Source organism: Magnolia sinica, chromosome 10, assembly GCF_029962835.1.
Source record: "Magnolia sinica isolate HGM2019 chromosome 10, MsV1, whole genome shotgun sequence".
Lineage (NCBI taxonomy): Eukaryota > Viridiplantae > Streptophyta > Magnoliopsida > Magnoliales > Magnoliaceae > Magnolia > Magnolia sinica.
In genome coordinates, this window is record NC_080582.1 from 27,637,428 (window position 1) to 27,665,147 (window position 27,720).

At 41.0% G+C, this 27,720-nt stretch overlaps 1 protein-coding gene across 1 annotated transcript; it reads right to left on the bottom strand.

The window, feature by feature from the left end:
• Positions 1 to 659: 659 nt before the first annotated feature.
• LOC131258222 (RING-H2 finger protein ATL48-like) lies at positions 660 to 25,280 on the bottom strand. Its single transcript, XM_058259369.1, has 2 exons — positions 25,056 to 25,280; positions 660 to 1,110 (listed from the first exon to the last, which is right to left on the bottom strand). The coding sequence occupies exons 1-2, from the start codon at positions 25,150 to 25,152 to the stop codon at positions 950 to 952; spliced, it is 258 nt and encodes an 85-aa protein (XP_058115352.1). The 5' UTR covers positions 25,153 to 25,280; the 3' UTR covers positions 660 to 949.
• Positions 25,281 to 27,720: the final 2,440 nt, after the last annotated feature.

Below are 27,720 nucleotides of genomic sequence, written 5' to 3' on the forward strand. Positions count from 1 at the left end.
CCCTGGCTTGATTAAGATTGGAACACGATTTATTCTGATGGTAGATTGGCTGAAGTTTAATGACCAGCTTCCTACCTGAAATCAAACTCTCTTCTTTCACCTGGCCTGCTGGGGACCTGACAGTGCAAATACTACAAACAGGCACAATTGCTACAAGGCAGGATTATGATGATATAATGCTATAGTGTATTATTAATATATTTAATTTACTACTAGATATAATTATTATTTAAAGAGAAATGATCCAATGCTGACATAGCTCAGAAAGTTATAGTGCCCCTACCTGCTTAAGGTTAGTAGGATAGACCAATTGATCAATCCAAACTGCATACATTTTATGAGCTATTATGTGAAAATTACACGAAATCAGCTGATCTGATCAATCCATAAGTTGGCCTTATCATTTTATAGCTATCCATTTTCCAAGCAAATGTATGGGATGGTCATGGTTCCCTCATAAAAGTGGCCCTTTAGAACCATAAACAATCCACGATAATGGGCTTCAACTTGTTAAGGTTTATTTTTCCATAGCAATCTTGACTGTCCACTTTATAGGCAATTGATCGGATGGCTCGAACAATATGATTGACATGAGTTTTACATGGTAACCCATGAAACAAGTGATGAATGTAATGCACAAACCTGATTGGTTGTTGAACTGACCAAGTCCAATGCAATCATTTCTCTTATTTAAATTAATTAGATTGATAGCTTAATTGTAACATTATGGTGATGTTATTTGTACCCATTTGTCGCAAACGGCGAACCATTTATGGAATAGAAAATCAAAGAAGAGAGGCAAGCAATCAGGTGATCATGAAGACTGTTCATGCATTGCTCTCGGTGGAGAGCAAAATGCTCCCCACAGTTCAGAACGGGGAACAAAGTAGAGGAGCATGATCGAGTACCAGAGTTACTCCATCAAACAAACTCCAATTCTGGAACTCATTTAAAACTTCTCCCCATAGTAGTACGCAGTACCAACCATTAGTGCAACAGTGGCGCCCTGGACAACCACACGAGCCCTCATTAGCTTCTGGCCCAACTGAGAATTTCCTTGTCTGAAACTGATCAATCCAGCTGTGAGCACACCCGCAGTTAAAAGTGCACCTGAAATACTGACGATGATCAAATGAAGAAATACAGCAGAATAGCTTGCCAACAGAGATCTTAATGGGCCTGGCTTTTTTACCAAGCTGGCCTCCTAAAACTTTTCTGGGCCAGTTTGGCCCATTTTATGTTCTCAAACTGCCCCTCTGCCCATGTTATTTGCAGGATAATTTTTGCAAAAAAAAATCTCATTCTTCTTTTCATTTCTGGAGAGAGGATGATTATTAGCTCACATGAACCCTCCCTCGTGCAAAATGACAGGGAGACTCATGCAAGAATTATCCTGCAAAGGATGAGATTCATTTTCATGAGGACCCACATGCAAAATGACAAGGAGCAGACTGAGCTGGCAATGCAAGGGCAGAGCCCCCTTACCTTTTTGTTTTTGTGGGTGCGTGCGTGCGTGCGTGTGTGCGTGTGTTTTTTTTTGTTATACCACATTGGCCCTAAGGGGTGAATATATCAGTATTTGTTTATTCTTAAGTTTACAGTCTAACACAAAGTAAGCAGTAGCAGCAGCTATGCACTGAAAACAATCAACCACATGCACAAGATATGGAAAGAGATCCAACAACAAACAGTACTCGTTTTAGAGAGAGAATGGTAATAAAGCATCGCAACACTCAGTATCAACGGACGACAGGTTTCTAAGAAGAAAAGTTCTCATCCATCAAAAGAACAGAGGAACAACAGCATTTATGCCAGAAAATGTTTAAAGCATGTCATATGTACATACTTCATTTCCAGCAAATGAAAAATCTCAATCATGAGAAATGAAGCAAGGCTGCCTAGTCCCATGCATTTAACAGGATAGTCTTGGCCCATGAAAACTATTAATTTGAGAACTCAAGCCTAGGACACCTAGATACTAGTATCTAATACTGGTACCAAATAGTGGTGGGATACTTGAAGAAAATGTCTAGTGAATCCTGTTGAATTTGGTTTCTTATTTTGGAGTTCTACTTTTCTAAACTTGGCATACTAGAAAGACCAAGGAACAATACTTCTTTTAGTCACCGTCATCATCTTAGCTTTTCTCCTCGCAGGAATTTGGGCTCAGAAATACATTTCACAATTAGCTCGCCACAAACATTGACCTTCCTCTTTTGCCCAGTCTATGGAAAACAAAAGTATTAGAATTCTCACTACTAATGGGAAGCAAACAATCTAGTCAGCCCTCTTAGTTCTTTGGCAGTTAAAGTTTGGGACACAATTAATAAATAAATCAAAATCATCACCATCATAAATTTCACTCAAATAAAGTTACTTGTTAGGGCAAAAGTTACTTGTGTTAGTCAAAAGTGGTTAACACTTATATTGACTAGAATACAGGAACGGTACTCCATAGGTGTACATCGAATAACATACACACCAAACACATGCACACAAACAATTTCATATATTTCCCTACACTCTCCCTCAAGTTGGAGCATGAATGTCAAGCATGCCCGGCTTGGAACACAGACAAAGTAGATGATGACGACCAGCCCCCATGGTTAAAAGTAAGCAAGTTTCATTAGACTTATAATGTAATAGCCTAACATCCTTCGAGGCCACCTTTTCACGGATACAATGGCAATCAACTTTAATATGCTTGGCAAGCTCATGATAAACTCAATTACAGCCTGTTTACAACATGGGATTAGGTCGGATTAGGTGGTATGGAATTGTATTTGGTCCAATGTAAATTCCATCCCGCGTTTGGAAACAACGGGAAGAATTGGATTAATCCAGATATCATATCATCCAGTCCCAGTCAGTGTTCAAAATATCAATATCGTGTTACGTATTGCATCCTTGGGCTACAGATATGTATCGGTTATTGCATAGGATATATCATTTGTATCAGGTAATTTATCGCACTTTTTGGGAAACATTGGGGAAATTGTTGAATTTTTCAATGAAACTTCAAGAATTGTCAAGAAAAGACCTTAATACACTCTTTTAAATCATAACATCTCAAAAAAGAAGTGCACATAATAGGTTTCCTTTGTATATGGTCCTAAGCCATGAATTGTCTGACTGAACTAATGCAACTATATTCAAATTGAATGCATAACATTTAGAGTGCATGTCATGATCATTTCATCAAATACTCCTAAATACTTAGAAATTAGTCTGAATTGACAACTGGTCAAAGGAAAATTTTGAGGGAAAAAAAAAAAAACATGGAAAACATGAAGAACCAATGAATATCGATATCAAGGCTCCAACTCCATGATTTTCATGCAAAACATGAAGAACCAATGGATTTATAACCATTTGACGGTGATTTAATATAATTTCAACAAAAAAAAAGGATCAAAAATTGAAAATGCTCACCAAATCGAACATGTGGGATATATCGACATTACGTGTGTTTCATATCACACAAGCGGGATACAAGATATACCATGGGATAGGCCGATATTGTTGATATTTAAAACATTGGTCCCAATAGGAGATATGACAAGATGTCTAGTGGATTTCGAAATCCACTACATTTGTAGGCCCCACGTTGATGTGTGTTTTATCTACGTCGTCCATCCATATGCACCCTTTACACGTGACAATCGAGTGGCATATGCATACTGGTGACTGACATTAGTTGTGAAATACGATATGTTGATTACAATTCCATGGTCCACCAAACGCAGGTTTCACTTAATACAGTGTTTTTCCCAAAGGAAGAATTTGATCCCAAACGTGGCATTGGATGGTCAAAATACCATGGTATTTCTAGACATATAATCATTGTGCATTACTTCCACCTAATGCAATTCCATACCATTTAGTCTCGCATTCCAAACAGACCCTTAGAAGAGATGAATGGCATCGAGGTTGTCACAATGAAGAGCCATGGGAGAAGAAATGGGAAGACCTAACTAAATCAACAAGGTCTTGATGTAGGACAATTAACCACTTGCTCTAAAAGCTCGAACTGTTAGAGTATGGCGAATTAATCCCTTTATCTCATAGCCCAGGCCCCACATCTCATTGGTTAGGACCTCGGCCGAACCCCCTTCTTGGGCCCCAAATCACATGGGCCGCCCACCTCGAGTGTGTCCCCGCATCCCACGGGCTACCCCACTCGAGCTCGGTGTGAAATGCGCATTAATCACCCCTGGTAAGGAGTCTCGAACACGAGACCTCCTTCGTGGGCCCCAAATCGCATGGGTCACCCACCTCGAGTGTGCCCCTGCATCCAACAGGCGACCCCACTCGAGCCCAATGTGAAAATGCCCCCACATTAATCACCTCCGGTGAGGAGTCTCAAATACGAGACCTCCCGCTCTGATACCAATTTGATGCAAGACAATTAACCACTTGCTCTAAAAGCTCGAACTGTTAGAGTATGGCGAATTAATCCCTTTATCTCATAGCCCAGGCCCCACATCTCATTGGTTAGGACCTCGGCCGAACCCCCTTCGTGGGCCCCAAATCACATAGGCCGCCCACCCCAAGTGTGTCCTCGCATCCCACAGGCTACCCCACTCGAGCTCGGTGTGAAATGCGCATTAATCACCCCTGGTAAGGAGTCTCGAACACGAGACCTCCCTCGTGGGCCCCAAATCGCATGGGTCACCCACCTCGAGTGTGCCCCTGCATCCAACAGGCGACCCCACTCGTGCCCAATGTGAAAATGCCCCCACATTAATCACCTCCGGTGAGGAGTCTCAAACACGAGACATCCCGCTCTGATACCAATTTGATGCAGGACAATTAACCACTTGCTCTAAAAGCTCGAACTGTTAAAGTATGGCGAATTAATCCCTTTATCTCATAGCCCAGGCCCCACATCTCAATGGTTAGGACCTCGGCCGAACCCCCTTCGTGGGCCCCAAATCACATGGGCCGCCCACCCCGAGTGTGTCCCCGCATCCCACGGGCTACCCCACTCGAGCCCGGTGTGAAATGCGCATTAATCACCCCTGGTAAGGAGTCTCGAACACGAGACCTCCCCCGTGGGCCCCAAATCGCATGGGTCACCCACCCCGAGTGTGCCCCTGCATCCAACAGGCGATCCCACTGGAGCCCAGTGTGAAAATGCCCCTACATTAGGTCTTCAACCAGAGAACTTTGCAGACTCCACGAGCCATAGCTCAATGCTTAGGTTTTGCACTAGATCAAGCCACAACAGACTGCTTTGCTTTTCCAGGTCACTAGGTTCTAAACAACTAAGGCACAATAACCGGAGGTCGAGCGGCGATCAGAGAGTAAACCGGCCCAATCCACGTCTGTATAGACCTCAACATGAAGATGATTATGCTTGGAACAGAGAATAGCTAAGGATTACCACATGTTGTCCATCCATAAGTGGGTTGGACCTATGTTGGGGCTCCGCTCCCCAACCAAACGTCTCTACCAAGAGAGCCTTTAAGAAACCTCAAGATATGATAAACGGCATCTAAGTGATTGTTGCAAGGTGCATGCATAAATTGACTTATTACACTCACTACATAAGCAACATCTAGGTGGGTAATAATCAGGTAGATGAGTTTGTCAACTGAGCATTGATGCATGCCAGCATCAAGTAAAAGATACGTTCGAGTTAAAGACGATGATTCTATACAATGGGAGGTGTCGACAATCCAGGCACCAAGAAACCCATTATCTCAAAGAAGGCGCATGTACTTCCGTTGAGAGATGACAATACCATGTTGGGATCAAGCAACTTCAATGCCCAAAAAATAGCAAAGATTAAGAGAGCCAAGATCCTTAATATCAAATTTTGTACAAAGGAATGACTTCAAGGACTGAATGGCACTATGATCATCTCCTATCACAATAATATTGTCCACATAAAAAAGAAGAATGGTGGGCCCTCAGTTCGATTGAAGGAGAGGGTATGCTTAGTACAACTTTGGGATTATCCAAACTTCATTAAACACCTGACGGAAATGCTCAAACCATGCATGTGGGGGTTTTTAAGACCATATATAGCTTTTCAAAGCTTTCACATAGACCCAGTCTCAGTAGCTAGAAGAAATCCAGAAGGAGCCATATTCACTTCTTTATGTAGATCACCATAGAGGAAAGCACTTTTTACATCAAGTTAAAGGAGGGGCCATGAGAGATTGGCGGCATGGGAGAGTAACATGTACAAAATTCAACTTGACAACATGATCAAAAGTCTTAGGAAAATCAACTCCTAGAGTCTAAGTAAACCCTTTAGCCACAACAAGCGCTTTGTGAAGTTTTACAACACCATTGGGTATATGCTTGATAGTAAACACCCACTTACACCCAACAACCTTTTTTCAAGCAGGGAACATAACAATATCCTAAGTTTACTTTTTATAAGGGCACACATTTCTTCCCGTATAGCTTGCTTCCACTCAAGGAGAGAGAGCTCGGCAAACACCAGAAGGAACTGTGACAGAGGAAATGTTGGAAAGAAAAGCACAATAGGAAGGCAAAAGAGAATTATAGGAGATAAAGTGGGCAATAGGATGAGTGGTAAACGACCGTTGTCCTTACACAATGCAATAGGAGGTTTAAAGAATTAAATTGTGCATGCATACATGGGTCTAGAGCAATGGAGCGAAGGGATTCCTTAGGAAGAACAACATCCCTTCTTTTCCGTCAAATGAATGTTTTAACCCACTAGCCAGATGACTAGGAAGGGGGTCACTAGAAGGAGAAGGATCAACATGCGAAGTATCAACATTAATGAGTGGAAGAGGTAAGCAAGGAGTCGTTGATAATTCCCTCTAAGGGGGTGATGCAAGAGACTTACCATGAGGTGAATCAAAGGAAATGCCTTCAAAAAAAGTGACATCCATTAAGACAAAGCACTTTCCTAGGACGCCAAGAGATGAGCATTTGTAACCTTTCTTATTAGAAGGGCAGCTAAGGAAGCTATGTTTGATGGCCTTGGCATCTAATTTATCATGATAAATGTCAAGAACATGAACAAAGCACACTCGTCCAAAAACACAAGGTGAGGTGGTAAAGAGAAGTTTTTCTAGTTCTAGAACTTGCATGGGTGCCTTCCCCTAAAGAATTCTAGTGGGTATCCAATTAATTAGGTATGCAGCACTTGAGACAGCATACTCCAAAGATTCTTGGGAACATTCATTCCAAGGAGAAGGGCACATACAACTTTAAGAAGATGCCTATTCTTTTTTTCACTACTTCATTTTGTTCGGGGGTTTGAGATTCAATTCCATGTTCAAGCAAATAACTCTTAAAGGCCTAGAAGATGTATTTGTGACCATTATCAAAACATAAAACTTTTATGTTGGCCTCGAACTGATTGATTACCATCGTATGAAATAGCTGAAAAATGGAGAAGTTTTCATCTTTGGATTTCATAAGAAAACCTAAGTAGTGCAAGTGCAATTACGGATGAAAGAAACATGGTATTTATAACCAGAGTAGGCCCCAAGCATCAAAATAAGAGAAAAAGGAGAAACACTTATCTCAATAGGACCATTTGGATGGGAACTAGGAAGATCGAGAGTTTAGCCTTTTGACATGTTTTAAAAAATAATTCTCTCATACTACTATATTTAAACAAAAAAAGTTACAACTCAAAACTATTGATCGAGATGTGGCCAAGACAACGATGCCAAAATCAAAATCCAGTCTGCGGCACTTGTAGCTTTACTTGAAGTTTGGAGGGGAAGATCCTAGATCGTTCATAGATTATAAACGATAGAGCACGTCCTGCTCACGACCACCCCCAAGCCTCTATGTAGTCATCAGGTCCTAAAAGATATAGTCAGGTGGAAAGAAGTTTACACTATAGTTGAGAGAATGGATAAGATGACTAAAAAACAACAAATTAGAGGACAATGTGGGAACATGGAGAACAAAAGACAAGTGAAGAGGTGAGACATTGATGGTTCCAACACCATAAGCATGAGTGTAGGAACCATCCGCAATTTATACATGACGTTCTGATGCAGGTAATATTGCATAAGAGTGAAAATGAGTAGTCTTACCATTCATATGATCTAAAGCGCCAAAAATCAATGATCCAAGACACTAAATGTGTGGGTACCAATATACCTGACAGAGTAGGACTAAATTGGTGAGATGAGATTGGGGTCTCTTCCAAAAGTGCTAGACGACAGTTTAAAGCAGCCATATCATCAACTACAGATTGATGAGAACCACTCTAAGGCAAAAAAAAAAAAAATTTGGGGCTCATCACGGATACTATCCAAAGAGTCAATAGCAAAGTATAGGTTTTCCGTGGTGGTCGACAATGTTTTAAGTATCGGTATCGCTACAAGTTTCGTTGGCTGGGGATATGGAAACAATATTGATATCATTGATAATATTGCCGATAATCCGAAATGCGGGGAAACATGGAAAAAATGGAGGAATTTTTTAGTGAAACTTCAGTATATGCTAAGATACACATATTAAAAAGTTGCAAAAATAATGCATACATAATAAGTTTTCATTTAATGAGGGGCTTAAAAGCATGTGTTGTTATAAGAAATCAGTCCAACCATCCCATCTATCCATCCAACCATCCAACATTCCATCCAAACATCCATCAGTATCAGAATATCAACAACACAATATTTCACCAAGTAATCATCGACAACTGAAAAAGAAACAAAAGAATATCGTCTTGATATCGCCCATGTTATGTTAATGATAATATCGTCGACAATTTGATCACTGCATACAACCATGTGCCCATAAAAAAATTGAAATGGATTTTTTAATAACAATTTTTTGGCAATATCGATACATTGGGGATATTATTGAATTAGCGCCGATACACTGGGGATACAAGCGACACCTGGAATTTACACCGTCGAAAATATTAACGATACAAGTGACACCTGCAATTTACACATTTGAAAATATTGGTGATACATTGGCGATACTTAGCGATACATTGCCAATACCAAGAATTTCTGATACTACCGGCGTTATCGGTATCGCTACCAGTATTCTCGATATCTCCAAGCTGGAGATGAAGATAATATCAAGGATATTTCGATAGTATCGAGGATACTCTGAACAATGCGACCAACAAGGTCCTAATGAGTAGTTTTAGCATGCCGAGGGCAATCACAATGTGCATTGACTAGCTTGTTATGCTCATCAATTGATATATTGCATGGCAAAAATCACCATGGCCGACAACTACACCATACCACCCTTTGCCATGATCACCACAACCTCTGCGACTACCAAACTAAGAAGCGTCAATCAATCATGAGAACTAGAAGTATTATCTAACATCACTTTTTGATGACTCTTCTCGATGAAGCAAAATGAAGACTGTCCCAAGAGGAGAACGTGGCCCTCGACTGAGAATTAAGTACAAATGGACTCATAATCAAGATTGAGCCAAAAAGGATCAAGGGTGTCTTGTTCTTCAATCTCAACCTGACACAACCTGAACACAATGGTTTATGTTGTCCCAACTCAAACCATATCCCTCTAAGGACCATGTAGTAGTTTGCCAAAGACCTCTTCCCCCGACAAAAATTTGAGATATCACGAATCAACTGAAAAACATGACTAACATTCTATCTACGAATAGGTAGCCACAATGGAGTTCCAAATCTCTCTCACTACTTTACAATAGATGAGCATGTCATAATAGAAAGATTCACGGAATGAACAACCACCCATTATCATCATGTTAACCACTTCCCAATCAGTACAAGTAGGATGGGATTTTTCAGGTTTTGAAATTGTCCCATCAAGGTATCCAAGCTTTTCACAGCCTCCAATGAACATACGAGCAGACTTGGACCAAGCTAGATAATTTCCGTCATCAAACTTGGTGGTAGTAATCTTCCAACTAGGACTATCATTCATGCTAAATAAACTTAAAGCTCTCAACATCATTGAGGAACTAGAGATATCACATGTCGGCAAAGAGATTCCCTCCATGATGATCGCAAAAAATTCCACACACACCAAAAGTACTCAACTACACAGATATGAGTACTGAAGTATCTCTAGATGAAGAAATCAAGGCAGAAAAACCAACAAAAAAATCCCAAAAAAGGGTCTTATGACATGTATCTCCTCTAAAAATTGTTAAATCTCCCTCAAATCTCATCAGAATGCAACGATTTCTATTTCCAAAGGTTTGGAGTAGAGCGACCAGACCAAATCCCAGCCATAAATTCACAGGAAAAAAAAAAAAAAAACTCCTAGGAAAAATAGTACAAGTTAAAAATAATAATAATAAATTAAATTAACTTAAATTAAAATTTTTTTAAACAAAAATCAGGCCGTTTTATCCAAATTTTCCTATTTTGACAAACAACTTCAAAAACATACCAAAAAAATATGGAAAAAAAAAATCACCATAATTCCTCCACGGGGTCGTTTGGCACCCCTGCAAAATCCTGGATTTTGGCAGCTTAGGATTGAAATCCAAGATTTGAAAAAGTGGGATTATTTGGTAATCCTGAAAATCTTGGATTTCAGTTCCGGGTTGGTTCAAAATCTAGGATTTTGGGGTCATCTCCAACCAGGCAACCACCATAACAACCATCTCCTCATTTCATAAGGTATACACAATCATTCACACCATTGAATTGTTAGTTCACTGATTTGTGCACCTTGTTTGTCAATCACATGAGTCCATGTGTCATGTAGTCGGTTGATCCCTTGAAAGTTGAGGACCGAAGACGCAAGAGAACATGAGCATCAAGGAGCAAAGAATAGGTAAATGAGGTACCTTGGTAACCCTAACCCAACCCTTGAACCTCTAGATGATCCTTAACCTTATAGGTAAACTTTGTTGATCATCCCTTAGCCTTAGAATATTAATTGGAACATGATAAGTAAGGCTATAAGAGGTGCAAAGCTACTATGAAATCATATGGCCAAAATAGTGGACTTTTCGAGTGGTGCTCGATCTCATCAAGCAGTCCTTGAGAGGTCTTCGATGGAATCGAGTAGGTAACTCAGATTTGTCCAGCAGCTACTGATATTTTATCTGAGTTCCTCAATGGCATCGAGGACCCATTGAAGGGTCCCCTCGATGTCATCGAAGGCTAGTCGATGGCATCGGGTAGCAGTATGTAAACTGTCCAACAACATTTCAACATGAAATCCAATTTTCTCAATGACATCGAAGGATCGCTCGATGACATCGACAGATCCATTTTCTGCCCGTTTTTTGACGAGCTCGAACTTCATATATAGGGCATTCAGTTCTTAGGCATTTAGATGGGTTTTTGGAGCAATAGAAGCCTAAGTGATTCCATGATCATATCCTTCATCCTGAGCCTCTAAGTCGATGAGATCTAAGTTACCTTCCTTATGAATCATCACTTGAACGAGGATTTCAACCTCAAAATTGAAGATGAACTTGATCTCCACATTGTTCTAGAGATTAGACTTGAACCTATAGTCAAATCGTTGTCTAACCCTCTACAACACCCATCTAGGTGAATCCCTTAGGATTACAGCATTTTCACTTGTTGTAAGAGAACTCACCAACCTCCCATCACCTTGGTTACCGAAAGAAGCATGTCATGCAAGGTGGCTGATCTTGGAGTTGAAGCATTGGTGATGCATCGGCATCATGATCGGGGGAGCATGGGGAGTTGATTGAAAAACGGGAGAGCATCAATCAAGCAATCCAAGATAACGCATTAACGGGTCTCAATTTGACAAGTGTCATTGGGTAAGTCCATGTACACCCTTCCTTGTGTAAGATTGAGTGTAAGAGTTTGATTGCCAAACCTGACTGGGTTCTTGTGTAGGACCTAAATCAAAACCCTCATGTAGGCCACCGGACACGGGTGCGTACGTGTTAGTTTCTGAGGGAGCCTCCGGCGGGAGTAAACGTACATCCTTGGATTAGGACCAAAGTTGTTGGTTAGCTGATAGAAACCCAACTCAAGTCTCTTGCGGGAGCCTCCAACGGCAGTGTACGCTAGGGTCCTTGTGTAGGGCTGTAAAGGTTAGAGGTGAACCTTATTTAAAACCTCCGATATTGAAATCCGGTACACTCATGGGTTGAGTGCGTCCATCGGGAATGGAGTAGGGAAGTTGAACCACTATAAACACTTGTGCTTGGGATTATCTTTGAGCAATTGTTTAATTATACTTATGTGATTGAATGTTTAATTATATGATTGCATGATTAGATGAATGTTAGGAGTTGATAGGTAGCACATCCCACACAAACATGTATACTATCATATATAGACTACTTGCTTCATTAGCATATCATTTGTAGTATATGTGATTGGACCCTTTATTGGCTTAGAAGCCTTGGTTTAATTTGCATTTTAGTTTAAGTAGGCAATAGTGTTTAAAAGGCAAAAATTTTATTTCGTTCCCCCCCCTCTAGCCTTCATTTCATAGCTCTACAAGCTTTCGCACACAGCCTGTGAACCCACCACATGAAATTTCGATTGGTATCAGAGCAGGTAGCTCTTGAAGGGCTTAACCGCCTTAAGTTCATCTAAGGGGCTTAAGCATGAAGTCTATCTAAGTGGGGTGTGTCGTCACACGGCCACCATATTTTGACAGATCTAACTATGCCTATTGAAAGGCTAGGATGAGGATCTTTCTAAGATCCCTTGACCCCTATGGTTGGGGCAATTGTTGAACAAGAACGGACGATGCCCATGGAACAAGTCATGGTTGATGGTAGAACCATTAGCGCTCCTAAAGATAAATCCAAACGGAGTGCAGATGAGAGAGCACGGTATACTTATGACGCTAAAACTCTCAATAATATTTACTGTGTGGTTTCTCCCAATGAATTTAAACGCATTTACACATGTGAAACCGGCAAGAAAGCGTGGGACACATTGGAAGTTTCCCACGAGGGAACTAGCACAGTAAAAAGATCGATCGAAGCTTCAGCTCTTAAAAACCCGATTCAAAAACATAAGAATGGAAGAGTCTGAAACTTTCTTGGAATTTTACTCTGAACTAAATGATATTTGCAATTCCATGTGGGGTTTAGGTGAGGATTTTGGAAGGGTGTATATGTAAGAAAATACTTAGATCCCTACCGAATAGGTTTACTCCCGAGATAACCTCAATAGAAAAGTGTAAGAATATAGATGAGATGAAAGTAGAAGAACTCTTAGGTTCCCTACAAACATACGAATTACACTTTAAGGCCCCCTCTAGTGCAAAGAAATTAGTTGTCCTCAAAACATTTCATAGGCATTCGCATAAGCATAAGATTGTTAAATCTGAAAGTGATGGTGATCATGAGGATGAGGAGTTATCTAGAAAATTTAATAAATTCCTCAAGTTTAGTAAAGGGAAGAGTTGTGACAAAAAAGACAAGATATTTAGAAATCGTAAAGGCAAATCTATTAAACCACCTAAGCAGGCCCAATGTTATAACTGTGAGGGTTATAGAAATATTGTCATCGATTGCCCTGACAAAGTAAAATCTAAAGGCAAGGCTATGGCGGTAACATGGGATGATACGGAAGAGTATGAATCTACTTCAGAAGACTCCTCAAGTGTTGAAGACCTTAGTCACTTACGTGTCTTAACGGCTTACACCACAGTACCCCTCCTTAAAGCTTGGGAGACCATAACACTTCAAGAAGGTGACCTTAGAAGGTCCATTTGGACTGAATTAAAAATCAAATGATTACAGCCTCATGGTGAGCATATAGGAAAATATGTGGATTCTACCCTCATCTTGTGATTTATTGGTAAATTCGAGGATTATAGCCTCATTAATCTTGATAGTTTAAACTTTAAAGTTGTTGAATTTTAGTATTATATGTTTTTAACTTAAACTATCATTGGTCATTCTTATTTTAATTGATATATCTTTTGAATGATCATAATAAGCATGCTTCATGTTTTAATGATGATATGCACCATTTAATCCTCTGTTAGTATGTGCCTTATAATTGGTAAATATATGACTTATAGAATTATTCCATGCTATGTTTTTATTGGTATATTTATTGGAACTAACTCTTTGTCAAATACTAACAAAATGGGGGGGGGGGGGAAGATCAAGTCCCACCAAAACAATGAATTCTGTTTTCAAGGTTTATTTGTTGTTGTAAGAATTGATGAGATATGGGAAGCCATTATGGGGGGAGCATTGCAAGTGTTATATGTCTTGTTTGTATCGAGTTGTAAATCATTTGTAATTTGACATGTAATATTTTGAGTTGTTTTGGTATCTCATTGGTATGGACCATGACATTGTCTAGGTTAGGTTTTTGTCACGTAATTGACAAAGGGGGAGATTATTAGTGCATTGATTTATGCATTTTATTTGTCAATCACGTAAGTCCATGTGTCATGTAGTCGGCTAAGCCCTTGGAAGGTGAAGACCAAAGACAGAAGAGGACATCAGCATCAAGGAGCAAAGAATGGGTAAATGACGTACCTTAGTGACCCTAACCCAACCCTTGAACCTCTGGATGATCCTTAACCTTATAGGCAAACCTTGTTGATCATCCCTTACCCTTATAAGCTTAATTGGAACATGATATGTCAGGCTATAAGAGGTGCAAAGCTGCTATGAAATCGTATGCCCAAAACAACAAACTTTTCGAGTGGTGCTCGATCTCATCGAGCAGTCATCGAGGGGTCTTCAATGGCATTGAAGACCACTTAATAGAATCGAGTAGGTAACTCAGATCTGTCCAGCAGTTACTGATCTTTTATCTGAGTTCCTCAATGGCATCAAGGACCCATCAAAGGTTCCCCTTTATGGCATCGAGTAGCAGTGTGTAAATTGTCCAGCAACATTTCAGCTGAAAACCTTATTTTCTCAATGACATCAAAAGATCACTCGATGACATCGACAGAACCGTATTCTGCCTTTTTTTATCGTTGGACCTCGAACTTCATATATAGGGCATTCGGTTCTTGGGCATTTGGATGGGTTTTTGGTGCAATATAAGCCTAAGTGATTCCATAATCATATCTCTCATTCTAAGCCTCTGAGTCCTTGAGAAATAAGTTATCTTCCTTGTGATTCATCACTTAAAAGAGGATGTCAACCTCAAAGTTGAAAATGAACTTGATCTCCACCTTGTTCTAGAGATTAGACTTGAACCTATAGTCAAATCTTTATCTAAACCCTCCAGAACACCTATTCAGGTGAATCTCCTAGGATTATAACATTCTCACTTGTTGTAGGAGAATTGATGCGGACACAGGTGCATTCAAGGTGTACCAACGAAGAAAGCGCCAACCACAAGTGCCGTCCTTGTGGATAGGCGAATATTGAGGAGCTGAAGACCTTTCACATGTGATTGGACATATAGAAGACCCCACTTAGGGAAGACACATGTGAAGGAAGATTGGAGAAAGAGGACCGAGCGCCCAAACTTTCCCATACTTATGTTATTTGCACGTTTTTTGACTTAGTTAGCGGTCTTTTAGTAATCTTATATCTTTATTTGCTTATCCTAGGGGTATTTTAGTAATTTTATGTCTTTATGTGCTTATTTAAGTGGGGTAAAGCCCTAAACACGAATTTCAACTATTGATGAATGAAAAGCAAACCCTTTGGTTGCCTCCTTCCTCTATTCTCTCTAATGGTGCTTCTTCTCTCCCCTTGATCTTCTTCTTCTAATTTCTTCTTGTGCCCCTCCAACTTCCTCAAGGTAATAACTTTCTTTCTTCTATTGTTTTGGCTAATTCCTCTTCGATCAAAATCTTGAGAACCGATCTAAACCCTAAATCCCCAAATTCTCAAATCCCTAATCCGAGAAACTTCTTGGTTCTTCGGACTAGTGATCTTCATTGATCGATTGGGTGTGACCATGCAAGATCGGGAGGTCTCATCTCTCGCCGGATCCAACCTAAGTAGTAATTGAATTCCATACTCCATGGTTGTAGTGATGGCCCGCTCCATTGCATGTTTCCTTTATGATTTTCTCAGTTATGATGATTATTGTTAGAATTTTAGATCATTTATTCCTTTTATTTCCGCTGTTTAATTATCTCCATGAGCATGCATCATAATTAGGGTTGTCCTGCGTCAAATTTGGTATCAGAGCCTAGGCTTGCATGGTTTTTGTCTAGATCGAGTTATCAAATTAGGGTTTTGATTTTTAGGTTTAACTTGGGAAAGTTTCAAGTTTAGAAAGTTTTCAATTTTTTAAACTTTCCAATTTTAGAAAGTTTCTAATCTGGAAAATTTTCAGATTTGAGTTGTTTCCTGTTTCAACTTAATTGTGTCAGTTCATAGTAGTTTTGCATTCATCGCATTCATCTTGAAAGTCATAACACCTAGTAGTCTAGTTAGGTAGAGTTTGGTTCAAGTCTTCATTGTATGCCCACGAGAAGAGGTAGAGGTTTCGGACTTCAACCTACCATGAATAACGAGCAGTTATCTGAGCAACTTGCTCAATTGATACAAAAGATAACCGCCCTAGAAGCGAGTCAAAGGCGTGAGTTTGCCCGCCTTGAGAACCAAATTACCACCACCATGACTAAGGTGGAGCAACTAGAGGCGTCCCAAAAGGAAAACCCCGTTGTAGGGGAAGATGCGCACTCCCAAGTGGAAGGAATCATTGAAGAACGTGCTGCCACACGTGGTGGTAGTGAGGATAGAGATCGTGGTAACGGTCGTGGTGTGGTGCGAGAGGCACGAACCACATGTGATCATCAAGACCGTTATGATCCAGATGAGCGTGCGATGAAGAGTGTGAGAGTTGAGGCCCCGAGTTTTGATGGACGCTTGGATCCCAAGGCATTCCTTGATTGGGTTGTTGACATGGACCACTACTTTGAGTGGTATGGCATGTCAGAAAACCGTCAAATGCGGTTTGCTAAGATGAAGCTTGTGGGTCAAGCCAAGCTCTTCTGGACCAACACCGAGCGTAGGGTAGAGAGAGTTGGTAGAGCCCCTATCACACATTGGTATGAGATGAAAGAGAAGTTGAAGGAGAAGTACCTTCCTCTCTCATATCGTCAGAAGCTCCTTGACCAATGGCAATCCTTACGCCAAGGGTCAATGTCTGCCGTTGACTACATCGCTAAATTTGAAGAGTATGTGATGCGATGTGATATCCGAGAAGACCCTCTAGTAACGCTCTCGCGTTTTAAGACGGGCCTTTGTGCGGATCTTCGCGAGCTTATCACTCGGCCCTTAACGGACTTAGATGAAGCATATCAAGTCGTGCAGGAGTTAGAGCAGTATCTGAAGGCTCCTGTCGTTCGTCGTTTTGAGTCCCGAGACTCCAATACTAGATCTAGTTCCCAAGGAACTAGACCTAATATTGGTAATCAACCTAGGGCACAGGCGACCATTCCGCCTAGGCCTAGGGAGGACAAGGGCAAAGGGGTTCTTGGTGCCGGTCCTAGTAACATGAGCCAAGTGAGGTGCTATGAGTGTGGCAACCTTGGCCACATGTCTAATCGGTGTCCTACGAAGAGCCGTGGGAGAGCCTTAGTTATAGGAGAAACCCACGAGGGTGGAGATGACCAGGGTGATTATGAAGTTGAAGACTATCACCCAGAATGAGGACTTACTGATGAAGAAGTGGATGGAGAAGCAACGCTTGCAGTAGTCAGGCGTGTGTTAGCTCAGTCTAGAAGTAGTGCTGACTGGCGTCGAAGCACTATCTTCTACACTATTGCCAAGTGTGGTGAAAAGAATTGTAAGGTGATAGTGGACTGTGGAAGTTGTCAGAATGTGATTTCCACTAGCACCTTAGATCGCTTAAAATTGAAATCCACACCTCATCCAGACCCGTATAAAGTTTCTTGGGTTGACAAGACATCCCTACCTGTCACCCCCAGCAATGTCTAGTCCCCATCGAGTTTGGGTCATACACAGAGTCCCTGTGGTGTGATGTTTTACCTATGGATGTGGGGCATGTTATCCTAGGTAGACCGTGGCTATTCGATAATGATGTCAAGATCTTTGGCCGTTCGAATGCGTGTACTTTTATGTATAATGGTAAAAAGATCAAACTTAATCCCATGCCACCTGAGAATACACTAGGAAAGAAGAAGGATGAGAAGGCAAGTGAGCCTAGAGAAATGGGGAAATTCAACCCTAAGTCTTTACATATAATCAGCGCAAGAGAGTTTGAAAAAGAGGCTAAGGAGGATTCTATGGTGTATGCCCTTGTGGCTAGAGAAATTACACCTGAGGTTCCATCAGAGTTGCCTGGTGACCTCGGTCCTGAAGGAATACAGTGATGTATTTCCCGAAGACTTACCGAATGAGTTGCCACCTATGAAGGACATACAACATGCCATTGACCTTGTCCCAGGGTCTACTCTACCGAACCTTCCTCACTATAGGATGACCCCTACAGCGCATGCAGAGTTGAAGAAGCAAGTTGATGAGCTTCTGCAAAAGGGTTTCATCCAAGAGAGTATGAGCCCGTGTGCCGTGCCTGCATTGTTGACGCCAAAGAAAGACGGCATGTGGCGCATGTGTGTGGATAGCCGTGCCATAAACAAAATTACTGTCAAGTATAGGTTCCCTATACCTAGACTTGATGATATGCTTGACATGATGGCCAGGTCCACTATATTCTCTAAGATAGACCTCAAGAGTGGATATCACCAAATTCGTATACGCCCAGGAGATGAGTGGAAGACGGCGTTTAAGACGAAAGATGGGTTGTATGAGTGGTTGGTCATGCCCTTCGGCTTGACTAACGCACCCAGTACTTTCATGCGGGTGATGACCCAAGCTTTGAGGCCGTTCATGGAAAAATTCCTAGTGGTGTACTTTGACGATATTCTTATTTATAGTACCACTAAGGAATCACACCTTGAACATTTAAAGAAGGTCTGTAGTGTCCTTAGGAAGGAAAAGTTGTACGCTAATCTTAAGAAATGTGCATTCATGTCTAACCAAGTTGTGTTCTTAGGATTTATAGTGTCATCTGAAGGGATGCGGGCAGATCGTGAAAAAGTCAGGGCCATAGTTGAGTAGCCAGAACCAAGGAACATTCATGAGGTGCGAAGTTTTCACGGCCTAGCAACTTTTTATCGTCGGTTCATTAGGGGTTTTAGCACGATCATGGCTCCCATTATCGAGTGCATGAAAAAGGGAGAGTTCGTGTGGTCTAAAGCCACCGTCAAGGCTTTTAAAGAAATTAAGGGCAAGATGGTGGAAGCTCCTGTCATGCGTCTACCTGACTTTTCTAAAGTCTTTGTAGTAGCCTGCGATGCGTCTGGTGTCGGTATAGGTGGAGTGTTGAGTCAAGAAGGACACCCAGTGGCCTATTTCAGTGAAAAACTGAATGAGGCAAAACAAAAATACTCCACTTACGACAAAGAATTTTATGCGGTAGTGCAATCCCCTAGACAGAGGTGATACTACCTCCTACCATAAGAATTCGTGTTGTTTTCTGACCATGAGGCTTTGAGAGATTTGCATTCTCAGAAGAAACTCAACCCAAGGCATGCCAAGTGGGTAGCGTTTCTTCAGGAATATTCGTTTGTTTTGAAACACAAGGCCGGGGTTGAAAACAAACCAGCAGATGCCCTTAGTAGGAGAGTGGCGTTGCTCAACTCTTTGAGTGTAGAGGTAGTCGGATTTGAGCAATTAAAAGATGAATACCCCATATGTCCTGATTTTGGGGGTACTTACGCGTCGCTCTCTAGTGACCAGCATATTATGGGTGGATATGTTCTTAAAGATGGCTTTCTTTTCAAGGGAGACAGACTTTGTATTCCCGTTTGTCCCTTCGTGAATTCCTCATCTGGGAGCTTCATTCAGGAGGGATAGCTGGCCATTTTGGTCGTGATAAGACCATTGCCCTCGTGGAAGATCGTTTCTATTGGCCAAGCCTCAAGCGAGACGTAGCCAAAGTTTTAGGGCAATGTCGAACATGTCAGCTGGCAAAGCAAAGAAAGCAAAATACCGGGCTGTACACGCCATTGCCAGTGCCACATGCTCCGTGGCAGGACATTAGTATGGACTTCGTGCTCGGGCTTCCCAAGACTATAAAAAAGCACGATTCCGTTTTTGTCGTTGTGGACCGTTTTTCTAAAATGGCGCATTTCCTCCCATGTTCGAAGACGTCAGATGCGTCTCATGTTGCTCGTCTTTTTTTTGATGGTGTGGTGCGTCTCCATGGGTTACCTAAAACCATAGTGTCTGATCGTGATGTTCGATTTACTAGCTATTTTTGGAAGACACTGTGGCACATTATGGGAACTCATTTGCAATTTTCTACTGCTTACCACCCACAAACAGATGGTCAAACTGAAGTGGTAAACCGTAGCCTTGGAAATCTTCTACGTTGTCTAGTGGGTGAACATGTTAAGACTTGGGACCTAATTTTACCAAATGCTGAACTTGCTTATAATGGGTCAGTTAATAGATCTACAGGGTTGAGTCCTTTTGAAATTGTAAGTGGTTATAAACCTAGAATGCCCATAGATCTCTTACCTATGTCTGTTACCCAAAGGTCTTCTGAGTCAGCCGATGCATTCGCACGCCATATTCATGATTTGCATACACATATTAGACAGCGGTTAAATAAGAGCAATGATGATTATAAAGTTTCAGCCGATTCTCATCGTAGAGTGCAAGAATTTCAAGAAGGAGACTATGTAATGGTGCGAATAAGGCCAGAGCGATTCTCTCAAGGATCTGCAAAGAAATTACAAGCGCGTAGTGCTGGACCATTCAAGATATTACAAAAGGTTGGGTCCAACGCGTATCGGGTTGACCTTCCACCTGAAATGAGCATTAATCCAACTTTTAATGTGGAAGATCTAGTCCGTGCCCATACTCCCATTGTTGATACATCATCCCTTTCATGGCCTTTTTCTGAGTTTGCTACCCAACCCCTTCCACCCCCTCCTCCACCCATTACCCATAAAGAAGCAATTGAGGAAATCTTGGATGACGAGATAGTATCCACGAGAGATGAGGGTTTCCAAAGGTATCTTGTCAAGTGGAAGAACAAACCATCATCTGAATCTACATGGCTGTCGGGCGACGCATTGCAGGGTATTGATTCAGATCTACTCGAGCGCTACAAAAGTTTCAACTCGTCGGAGTCGAGTTTTTCTCACCCGAGGGGAATTGATGCGTACACAAGCGCATTCAAGGTGTACCAACGAAGAAAGCGCCAACCACAAGTGTCGTCCTTGTGGATAGGCGACTATTGAGGAGCTGAAGACCTTTCACATGTGATTGGACATATAAGACCCCACTTAGGGAAGACACATGTGAAGGAAGATTGGAGAAAGAGGACCGAGCGCCCAAACTTTCCCATACTTATGTTATTTGCACGTTGTTGACTTAGTTAGCGGTCTTTTAGTAATCTTATATCTTTATTTGCTTATCCTAGGGGTATTTTAGTAATTTTATGTCTTTATGTGCTTATTTAAGTGGGGTAAAGCCCTAAACACGAATTTCAACTATTGATGAATGAAAAGCAAACCCTTTGGTTGCCTCCTTCCTCTCTTCTCTCTAATGGTGCTTCTTCTCTCCCCTTGATCTTCTTCTTCTAATTTCTTCTTGTGCCCCTCCAACTTCCTCAAGGTAATAACTTTCTTTCTTCTATTGTTTTGGCTAATTCCTCTTCGATCAAAATCTTGAGAACCGATCTAAACCCTAAATCCCCAAATTCTCAAATCCCTAATCCGAGAAACTTCTTGGTTCTTCGGACTAGTGATCTTCATTGATCGATTGGGTGTGACCATGCAAGATCGGGAGGTCTCATCCCTCGCCGGATCCAACCTAAGTAGTAATTGAATTCCATACTCCATGGTTGTAGTGATGGCCCGCTCCATTGCATGTTTCCTTTATGATTTTCTCAGTTATGATGATTATTGTTAGAATTTTAGATCATTTATTCCTTTTATTTCCGCTGTTTAATTATCTCCATGAGCATGCATCATAATTAGGGCTGTCCTGCGTCAAGAATTCACCAAGCTCCCATCACCTTGGTCACAGAAAGGAGCATCTCATATAAGGTAGTTAATCTTGGAGCTAAAGCATTGGCGACACATCGGCATCATGATCAAGGGAGCATGGGGGAGTTGATTGAAGCACGAGAGAGCATCGATCAAGCAATCCAAGATGGCGCATCGACAGGGCTCAATTCAACAAGTATCATTAAGTCCATGTACACTCCTTCCTTGTGTAGGATTGAGTGCAAGAGTTTGATTATCGAACTTGACTAGGTTCTTGTATAGGACCTCGGTTCTTGTGTAGGACCTAAATCAAAGCCCCTATATGGGCCACCGAACACAGGTGTGTACATGTTAGTCTCTGAGGGAGCCTCCGGCAGGAGTAAACATAAGTCATTGGATTAAGACCAAGGTTATTGGTTAGTCGATACAAAACTAACTCAAGTCTCTTGCGAGAGCCTCCGGCAACAGTGTGTGCTAAGGTCCTTGTGTAAGGTTCTAAAGGTAGAGGTGAACCTTATTTAAAACTTTCGATAGTGAAATCCGGTACACTCGTGAGTTGAGTGTATCCGCCGGGAGTGGAGTAGAAAAACCAAACCACTATACATGCTTGTGTTTGGAATTATCTTTGAGCAATTGTTAAATTATGCTTATGTGTTTGAATGTTTAATTATATGAATACATGATTAGATGAATGTTAGGAGTTGATAGGTAGCACATCCCACACACACATGTACACTATCATGTATAAACTAGTTGCTTCATTAGTATATCATTTGTAGTCTATGTAATTGAACCCTCTATTGGCTTGGAAGCCTTCGAGTTAATTACTTTAGTTTAATTTGCATATTAGTTTTAATAGGCAATTGTGTTTAAAAGGCGAAAATTTTATTTGGTCCTGATCACCCCCCCAAATCCCAAGGACGTAGCCTTCATTCCATAGCTTCGCCAAGCTTCCGCGCACAGCACGTGGGCCCACCACGTGCAATTTTATGAATGTTTCACTTGCATTCACATCATGATGACAGATGCTACAAAAATCAAGCTTATGCAATCATTACGCGAGCCACGCCATAGGAAAAAATTGATAATCACCCAAAAAGAAATATGGGATTTAGTTTCAACTATGAAATTAGTGGGCCCACTTTTGTAGGCTACCAAAAGCTTGAAATTGCTTCTTCTTCTTTTTTGGCAAGGTTGTCATACAATGAGCCTAGTGCAATGATCGTCTTCCATTGCACATGTATGTCATGTTTAGAATATTTGAGAGAAATTAATTCATCACATTCATTATCCTATGAAATATGAATATACCACAAAATAATTCCAGGAATCCAAGAGTTAAAATCCAGGCTCCCAAACACAATTTTTGAAATCCAGGATTTTGAAAATCTATGCTACCAAACAAAATTGAAAATCTAAGATCTCAATTCCATGCTTCCCAACAAGCCCTAAAATATGCTCTCCCGTGCAAGCTTCCGCGCACAGCACGTGGGCCCACCACGTGCAATTTTATGAATGTTTCACTTGCATTCACATCATGATGACAGATGCTACAAAAATCAAGCTTATGCAATCATTACGCGAGCCACGCCATAGGAAAAAATTGATAATCACCCAAAAAGAAATATGGGATTTAGTTTCAACTATGAAATTAGTGGGCCCACTTTTGTAGGCTACCAAAAGCTTGAAATTGCTTCTTCTTCTTTTTTGGCAAGGTTGTCATACAATGAGCCTAGTGCAATGATCGTCTTCCATTGCACATGTATGTCATGTTTAGAATATTTGAGAGAAATTAATTCATCACATTCATTATCCTATGAAATATGAATATACCACAAAATAATTCCAGGAATCCAAGAGTTAAAATCCAGGCTCCCAAACACAATTTTTGAAATCCAGGATTTTGAAAATCTATGCTACCAAACAAAATTGAAAATCTAAGATCTCAATTCCATGCTTCCCAACAAGCCCTAAAATATGCTCTCCCGGATCTCGTACTTTTTTTTCCTTCAAGGAGCCATCTAACCATACAATGTTATCGTTAGCCATACAGGTTGATGACGTCAACAATTGTCCCCACCAACAGCTTCATTAGTCGGCGTCAATTTTTACTATGATAATAAGTAGAAAGTGGTGAGGTGCGGGGAGAGAAGTGAAAGAGAGAGAGAGAGAGAGAGAGAGAGAGAGAGAGAGAGAAGTTAATGAAAAAGTTACTTGTATTAGCCTTAATGCAAAAGTTACTTGTGTTAGTCCAAAGAGGGCTAACACACTCATATTGACTAGAATATAGGAATGGTACTCCACAATTGTACATATAGCATGCATACACATACAGAAACAATTACATATATTTCTCTAGAGGGACTATTAATAAATTTCACTCAAACAAAAGAAAGCATCACCATCTAAGCCTTATCCCGTCATAAATTTCACCCAAATAAATGAAAATCATCACTCATCATCATCATCATCGAAGCCTTATCCCCTCTAATTGGGGCTACACAAATCCTATTCCATAATTCCACTCTATCAAGGACCTTGTCCTCGGTACCAAGGGCCATAGCCTCAGACTCAAATAAATGAAAATACTGCTAAACTTCATCATGTGCAGCAAGGTGTCACACGTCATGTGCAGATAACCATACTCTACCAGAGCACCCAAAAAACCTCCTCAAAAGATATTTTTGGTTTTTTTTTTTTGGTTTATCATGTGACTATGCCCATTATAGCCATTGAAGTGATCAATCAGAATTTCAGCTCATGGCCATTATTCACTCTTACAGTTAGAAATCTATTTCCTATCAATCTTTTCTCTATAAAATGACGTGGGTATGAATACCAATTAATATACAAAACCTATTGGAACACGGAAGTCAATCTCGTAAACAAAACCCAACTTAGCAGAACGCCCGAATGAACCGACAGGTGAAACAAACTCAAGACAGTCAAGACAAAATTCAATTGAAACCATATGCTGTATACAAATCCATTTCAACAAAGAAGAGAGAGAGGAGAAGAATGCTCAAGCGATTCCAATGTAGGATGATAATGGTAGGAATATGAATTGAATTGAAGCAAATATGACATATGCACTTGCATAGAAAATCGAGATTGTGCCGTGTGCAGAGAGAAGAAGCCAAAGAAGAAAGGAGGTAAGAGGGGTGTATTACCGACGGGGACGAGAGGGTTCTTGACGCGCTTCTTCTGATCGAAGAGATCTTCCAGCTGCTGATGATGAGAATCGGCAGCAATATCCATCTTCTCCATTTATTTTTTTTTATCTTTCAATCAGAGAGAAAGAGGCGCTTTTCTTCTTATCTCCTCCTTTCTTTTCCCCTCTTTCAATCGGAGAGAGAGAGAGAGAGAGAGAGAGAGGCGTTTTTCTTCTTTCTTCGTAGTAATGGTGTGACTTCGTGTTTCATTGACAGTCACAAGTTGCGTGTCATGGTCTGGGTTTGCCACACTTTCTTTTTCTAGTACTTTATAAAGTGTGTTTGGTTACAGGGCATATCACGAAATGGCGACGCACCCATAGGAAGAAAGAAGCCTGAACTAACGGGAGCGGATTAGGTGTTTCCCCACCTTGATGTTTTCGTTGAATATTCATGTCGTACATCTGTCTTTCCATCTCATTTTAGGTTGAGATCCCAAATATTAAGCAGATTCAAATCTCAAGTGGACTACACTGAAAACAGTAGTGAATGAACATTTAAAACTTCTTAATAGCCACGAAAGTTTTCGATCAAGCAGTACTTGTATTTTCCCTTCATATCACAGGTTAGATGGCAAATAAACATTACAAAAACCTTACCACGGGCCCTTTGGAAGTCTTGAATGGTGGGGCATTCGATCACAGCCATAGCTTCATGTGGTGTGGTCTACCTGAGATTTTGTGTTTACAACTTTTATGACTTATCCACATGGATCAATGAGATAACAACACATATTAGTACTACACGTTAAATAATGGAAAAAATCCTAATTGCATGTCAAGTATATCTCTTGTCCCATATCCTTCGGTGGCACATTATCTGTCAAAAGTAGAAGGGCACGGATTCATACACATATATACAGATAAGACACTGCGGTGAGTAACAAGTAGCTCCAGCATGAGTGGCACCCATGGTCCAAGCAGTGTACCCAACAAATCTATAAAGACCCATCAAGATAAGGATCCTATCACAATCTAAATGAACTCCGCACGGCCATCTCACACAATCCTACCAAAATAGGAGACCTTTCCAGATGCAATCGGTGCTTTCACGACAATTACGAAGGTTGGAGAAGTTAATTCCTCCCAAAATAAAAAGGGAATCAATGTCACGTGAGGAATCCAATCGGTTCAATGAGAACGATCTCGTAACGTCCACGGATCTCTGCGATCATGCTGGTGAATGAGATCTGAAAACGGTTTCTTACTGTAATCTTCAAAGATTTTGTGATCTCTTTAGTCAGGCTATGAGGATTGGTTGACACTGTAGTCATCAAGGATCCTAGACCAACTAGGAAACCTGGAAAGGGTTCGCCACCTCCAAAGCGATATAAGGAGCACGCGATGAGGATCTCGGGGCCCCACGCCAAACACAATCAACCTACACAACGCAACGCTGCTTATCTTAGTTTATATTTTCTCCACTTTTGTCCAACCACGCTGCAAAACATCCAGAGTTTAGGTTAGCTTAGATCACTATTGTCAAAAGTCATCGATGTAGTATGCTTGGGAGTAGTATAAATATCCACGACCTACTATCGTCAGATCCCCAATCAACCAAATCCTTATTTGGAATATCAAACCCCCGTCATATCCCGAGAACCATCTGCCTTGATTGTTTGTCCTTACAAGCTATCGCATGTATTCATCATCTACTTATTTTATTGAGCTTTAAATTCAAGTTAATAAAATGAGCACCAATAGCCTTTAGTTTTAATTCTTTTCATCCATTATCGTTCTATTGAGAAATACAAGGCCCACCATCACCGTTGAAAGAAGAAGTCTGCAGCGCAAGGCAAAAAGTACACATTTAGAAGGATAAACTGTTATGGGTAAAAATGGACTGAACAAATGTACAGACTCGAAGACTATGGATTGCCTGAGGGCCGAGAAATAACCTTAGCTTTAGAGGTCGGCCTCGACCAAAGACCTCGACCTTGGAGGTCAGCCTCGGTTACCAACTTTAGAAGTTGACCTCGGATATCAACCTTGGCCTCGGTTACCAACTTTGGAAGTCGACTTCGGTTATCAACATCGGCCTCGATATCGGCCTCGGCCTCGGAGGCTAGCCTCGGATAGACCACCACCTGCGAATATAAATGCACTTATAGTATATTAAGATAGGATAGGATTATCCTTCGAGATATTTGCAAAGGATCTCGAGAAATCAATTAGATATCTTCCGTAATATGCAATCACCATCCAAGAGGCATTGTCATATATACCACCGCCCTCAAAAGATTAAAAATATATACACTGACATGAGTAAAGGTACGCGAAATCTCTCACCCAAAAATTCTCAATACTATCAAACCCAGATTCCTAGCCTGACTTTGGCATCGAAGGGTCTCCTGCTCTAGCCAAGGTCTCCCTTGTCTTCTTCCTGTACAAGTATTCGAAGGTCTAAAAAGGGTGGACTGGATTTTTGCATCAACATAAACTATGTCCCTTTTAAAACATTGGATCGCCTACAATAATAGGTAGCTAGGAAGGTGGCCAATCCCATAAATTCAATCTTATTTGGTCTATCTTAGCTCCTAGGGTCGCAAGGCGTTCAATTGAGCTCGAGTCAAGTACAACTTTGGCATGCCCGCAATATCTTAATCGCACACATTTAACTAAAT

Excerpts from the sequence above, each read along its gene's own strand:
- LOC131258222 (XM_058259369.1), bottom strand. The coding sequence starts at position 25,152 with ATGGAGAAGATGGATATTGCTGCCGATTCTCATCATCAGCAGCTGGAA. Across the intron at positions 1,111-25,055 it reads GAACCCTCTCGTCCCCGTCG|GTGCACTTTTAACTGCGGGT; the intron begins GTAATACACCCC and ends TCAGTATTTCAG.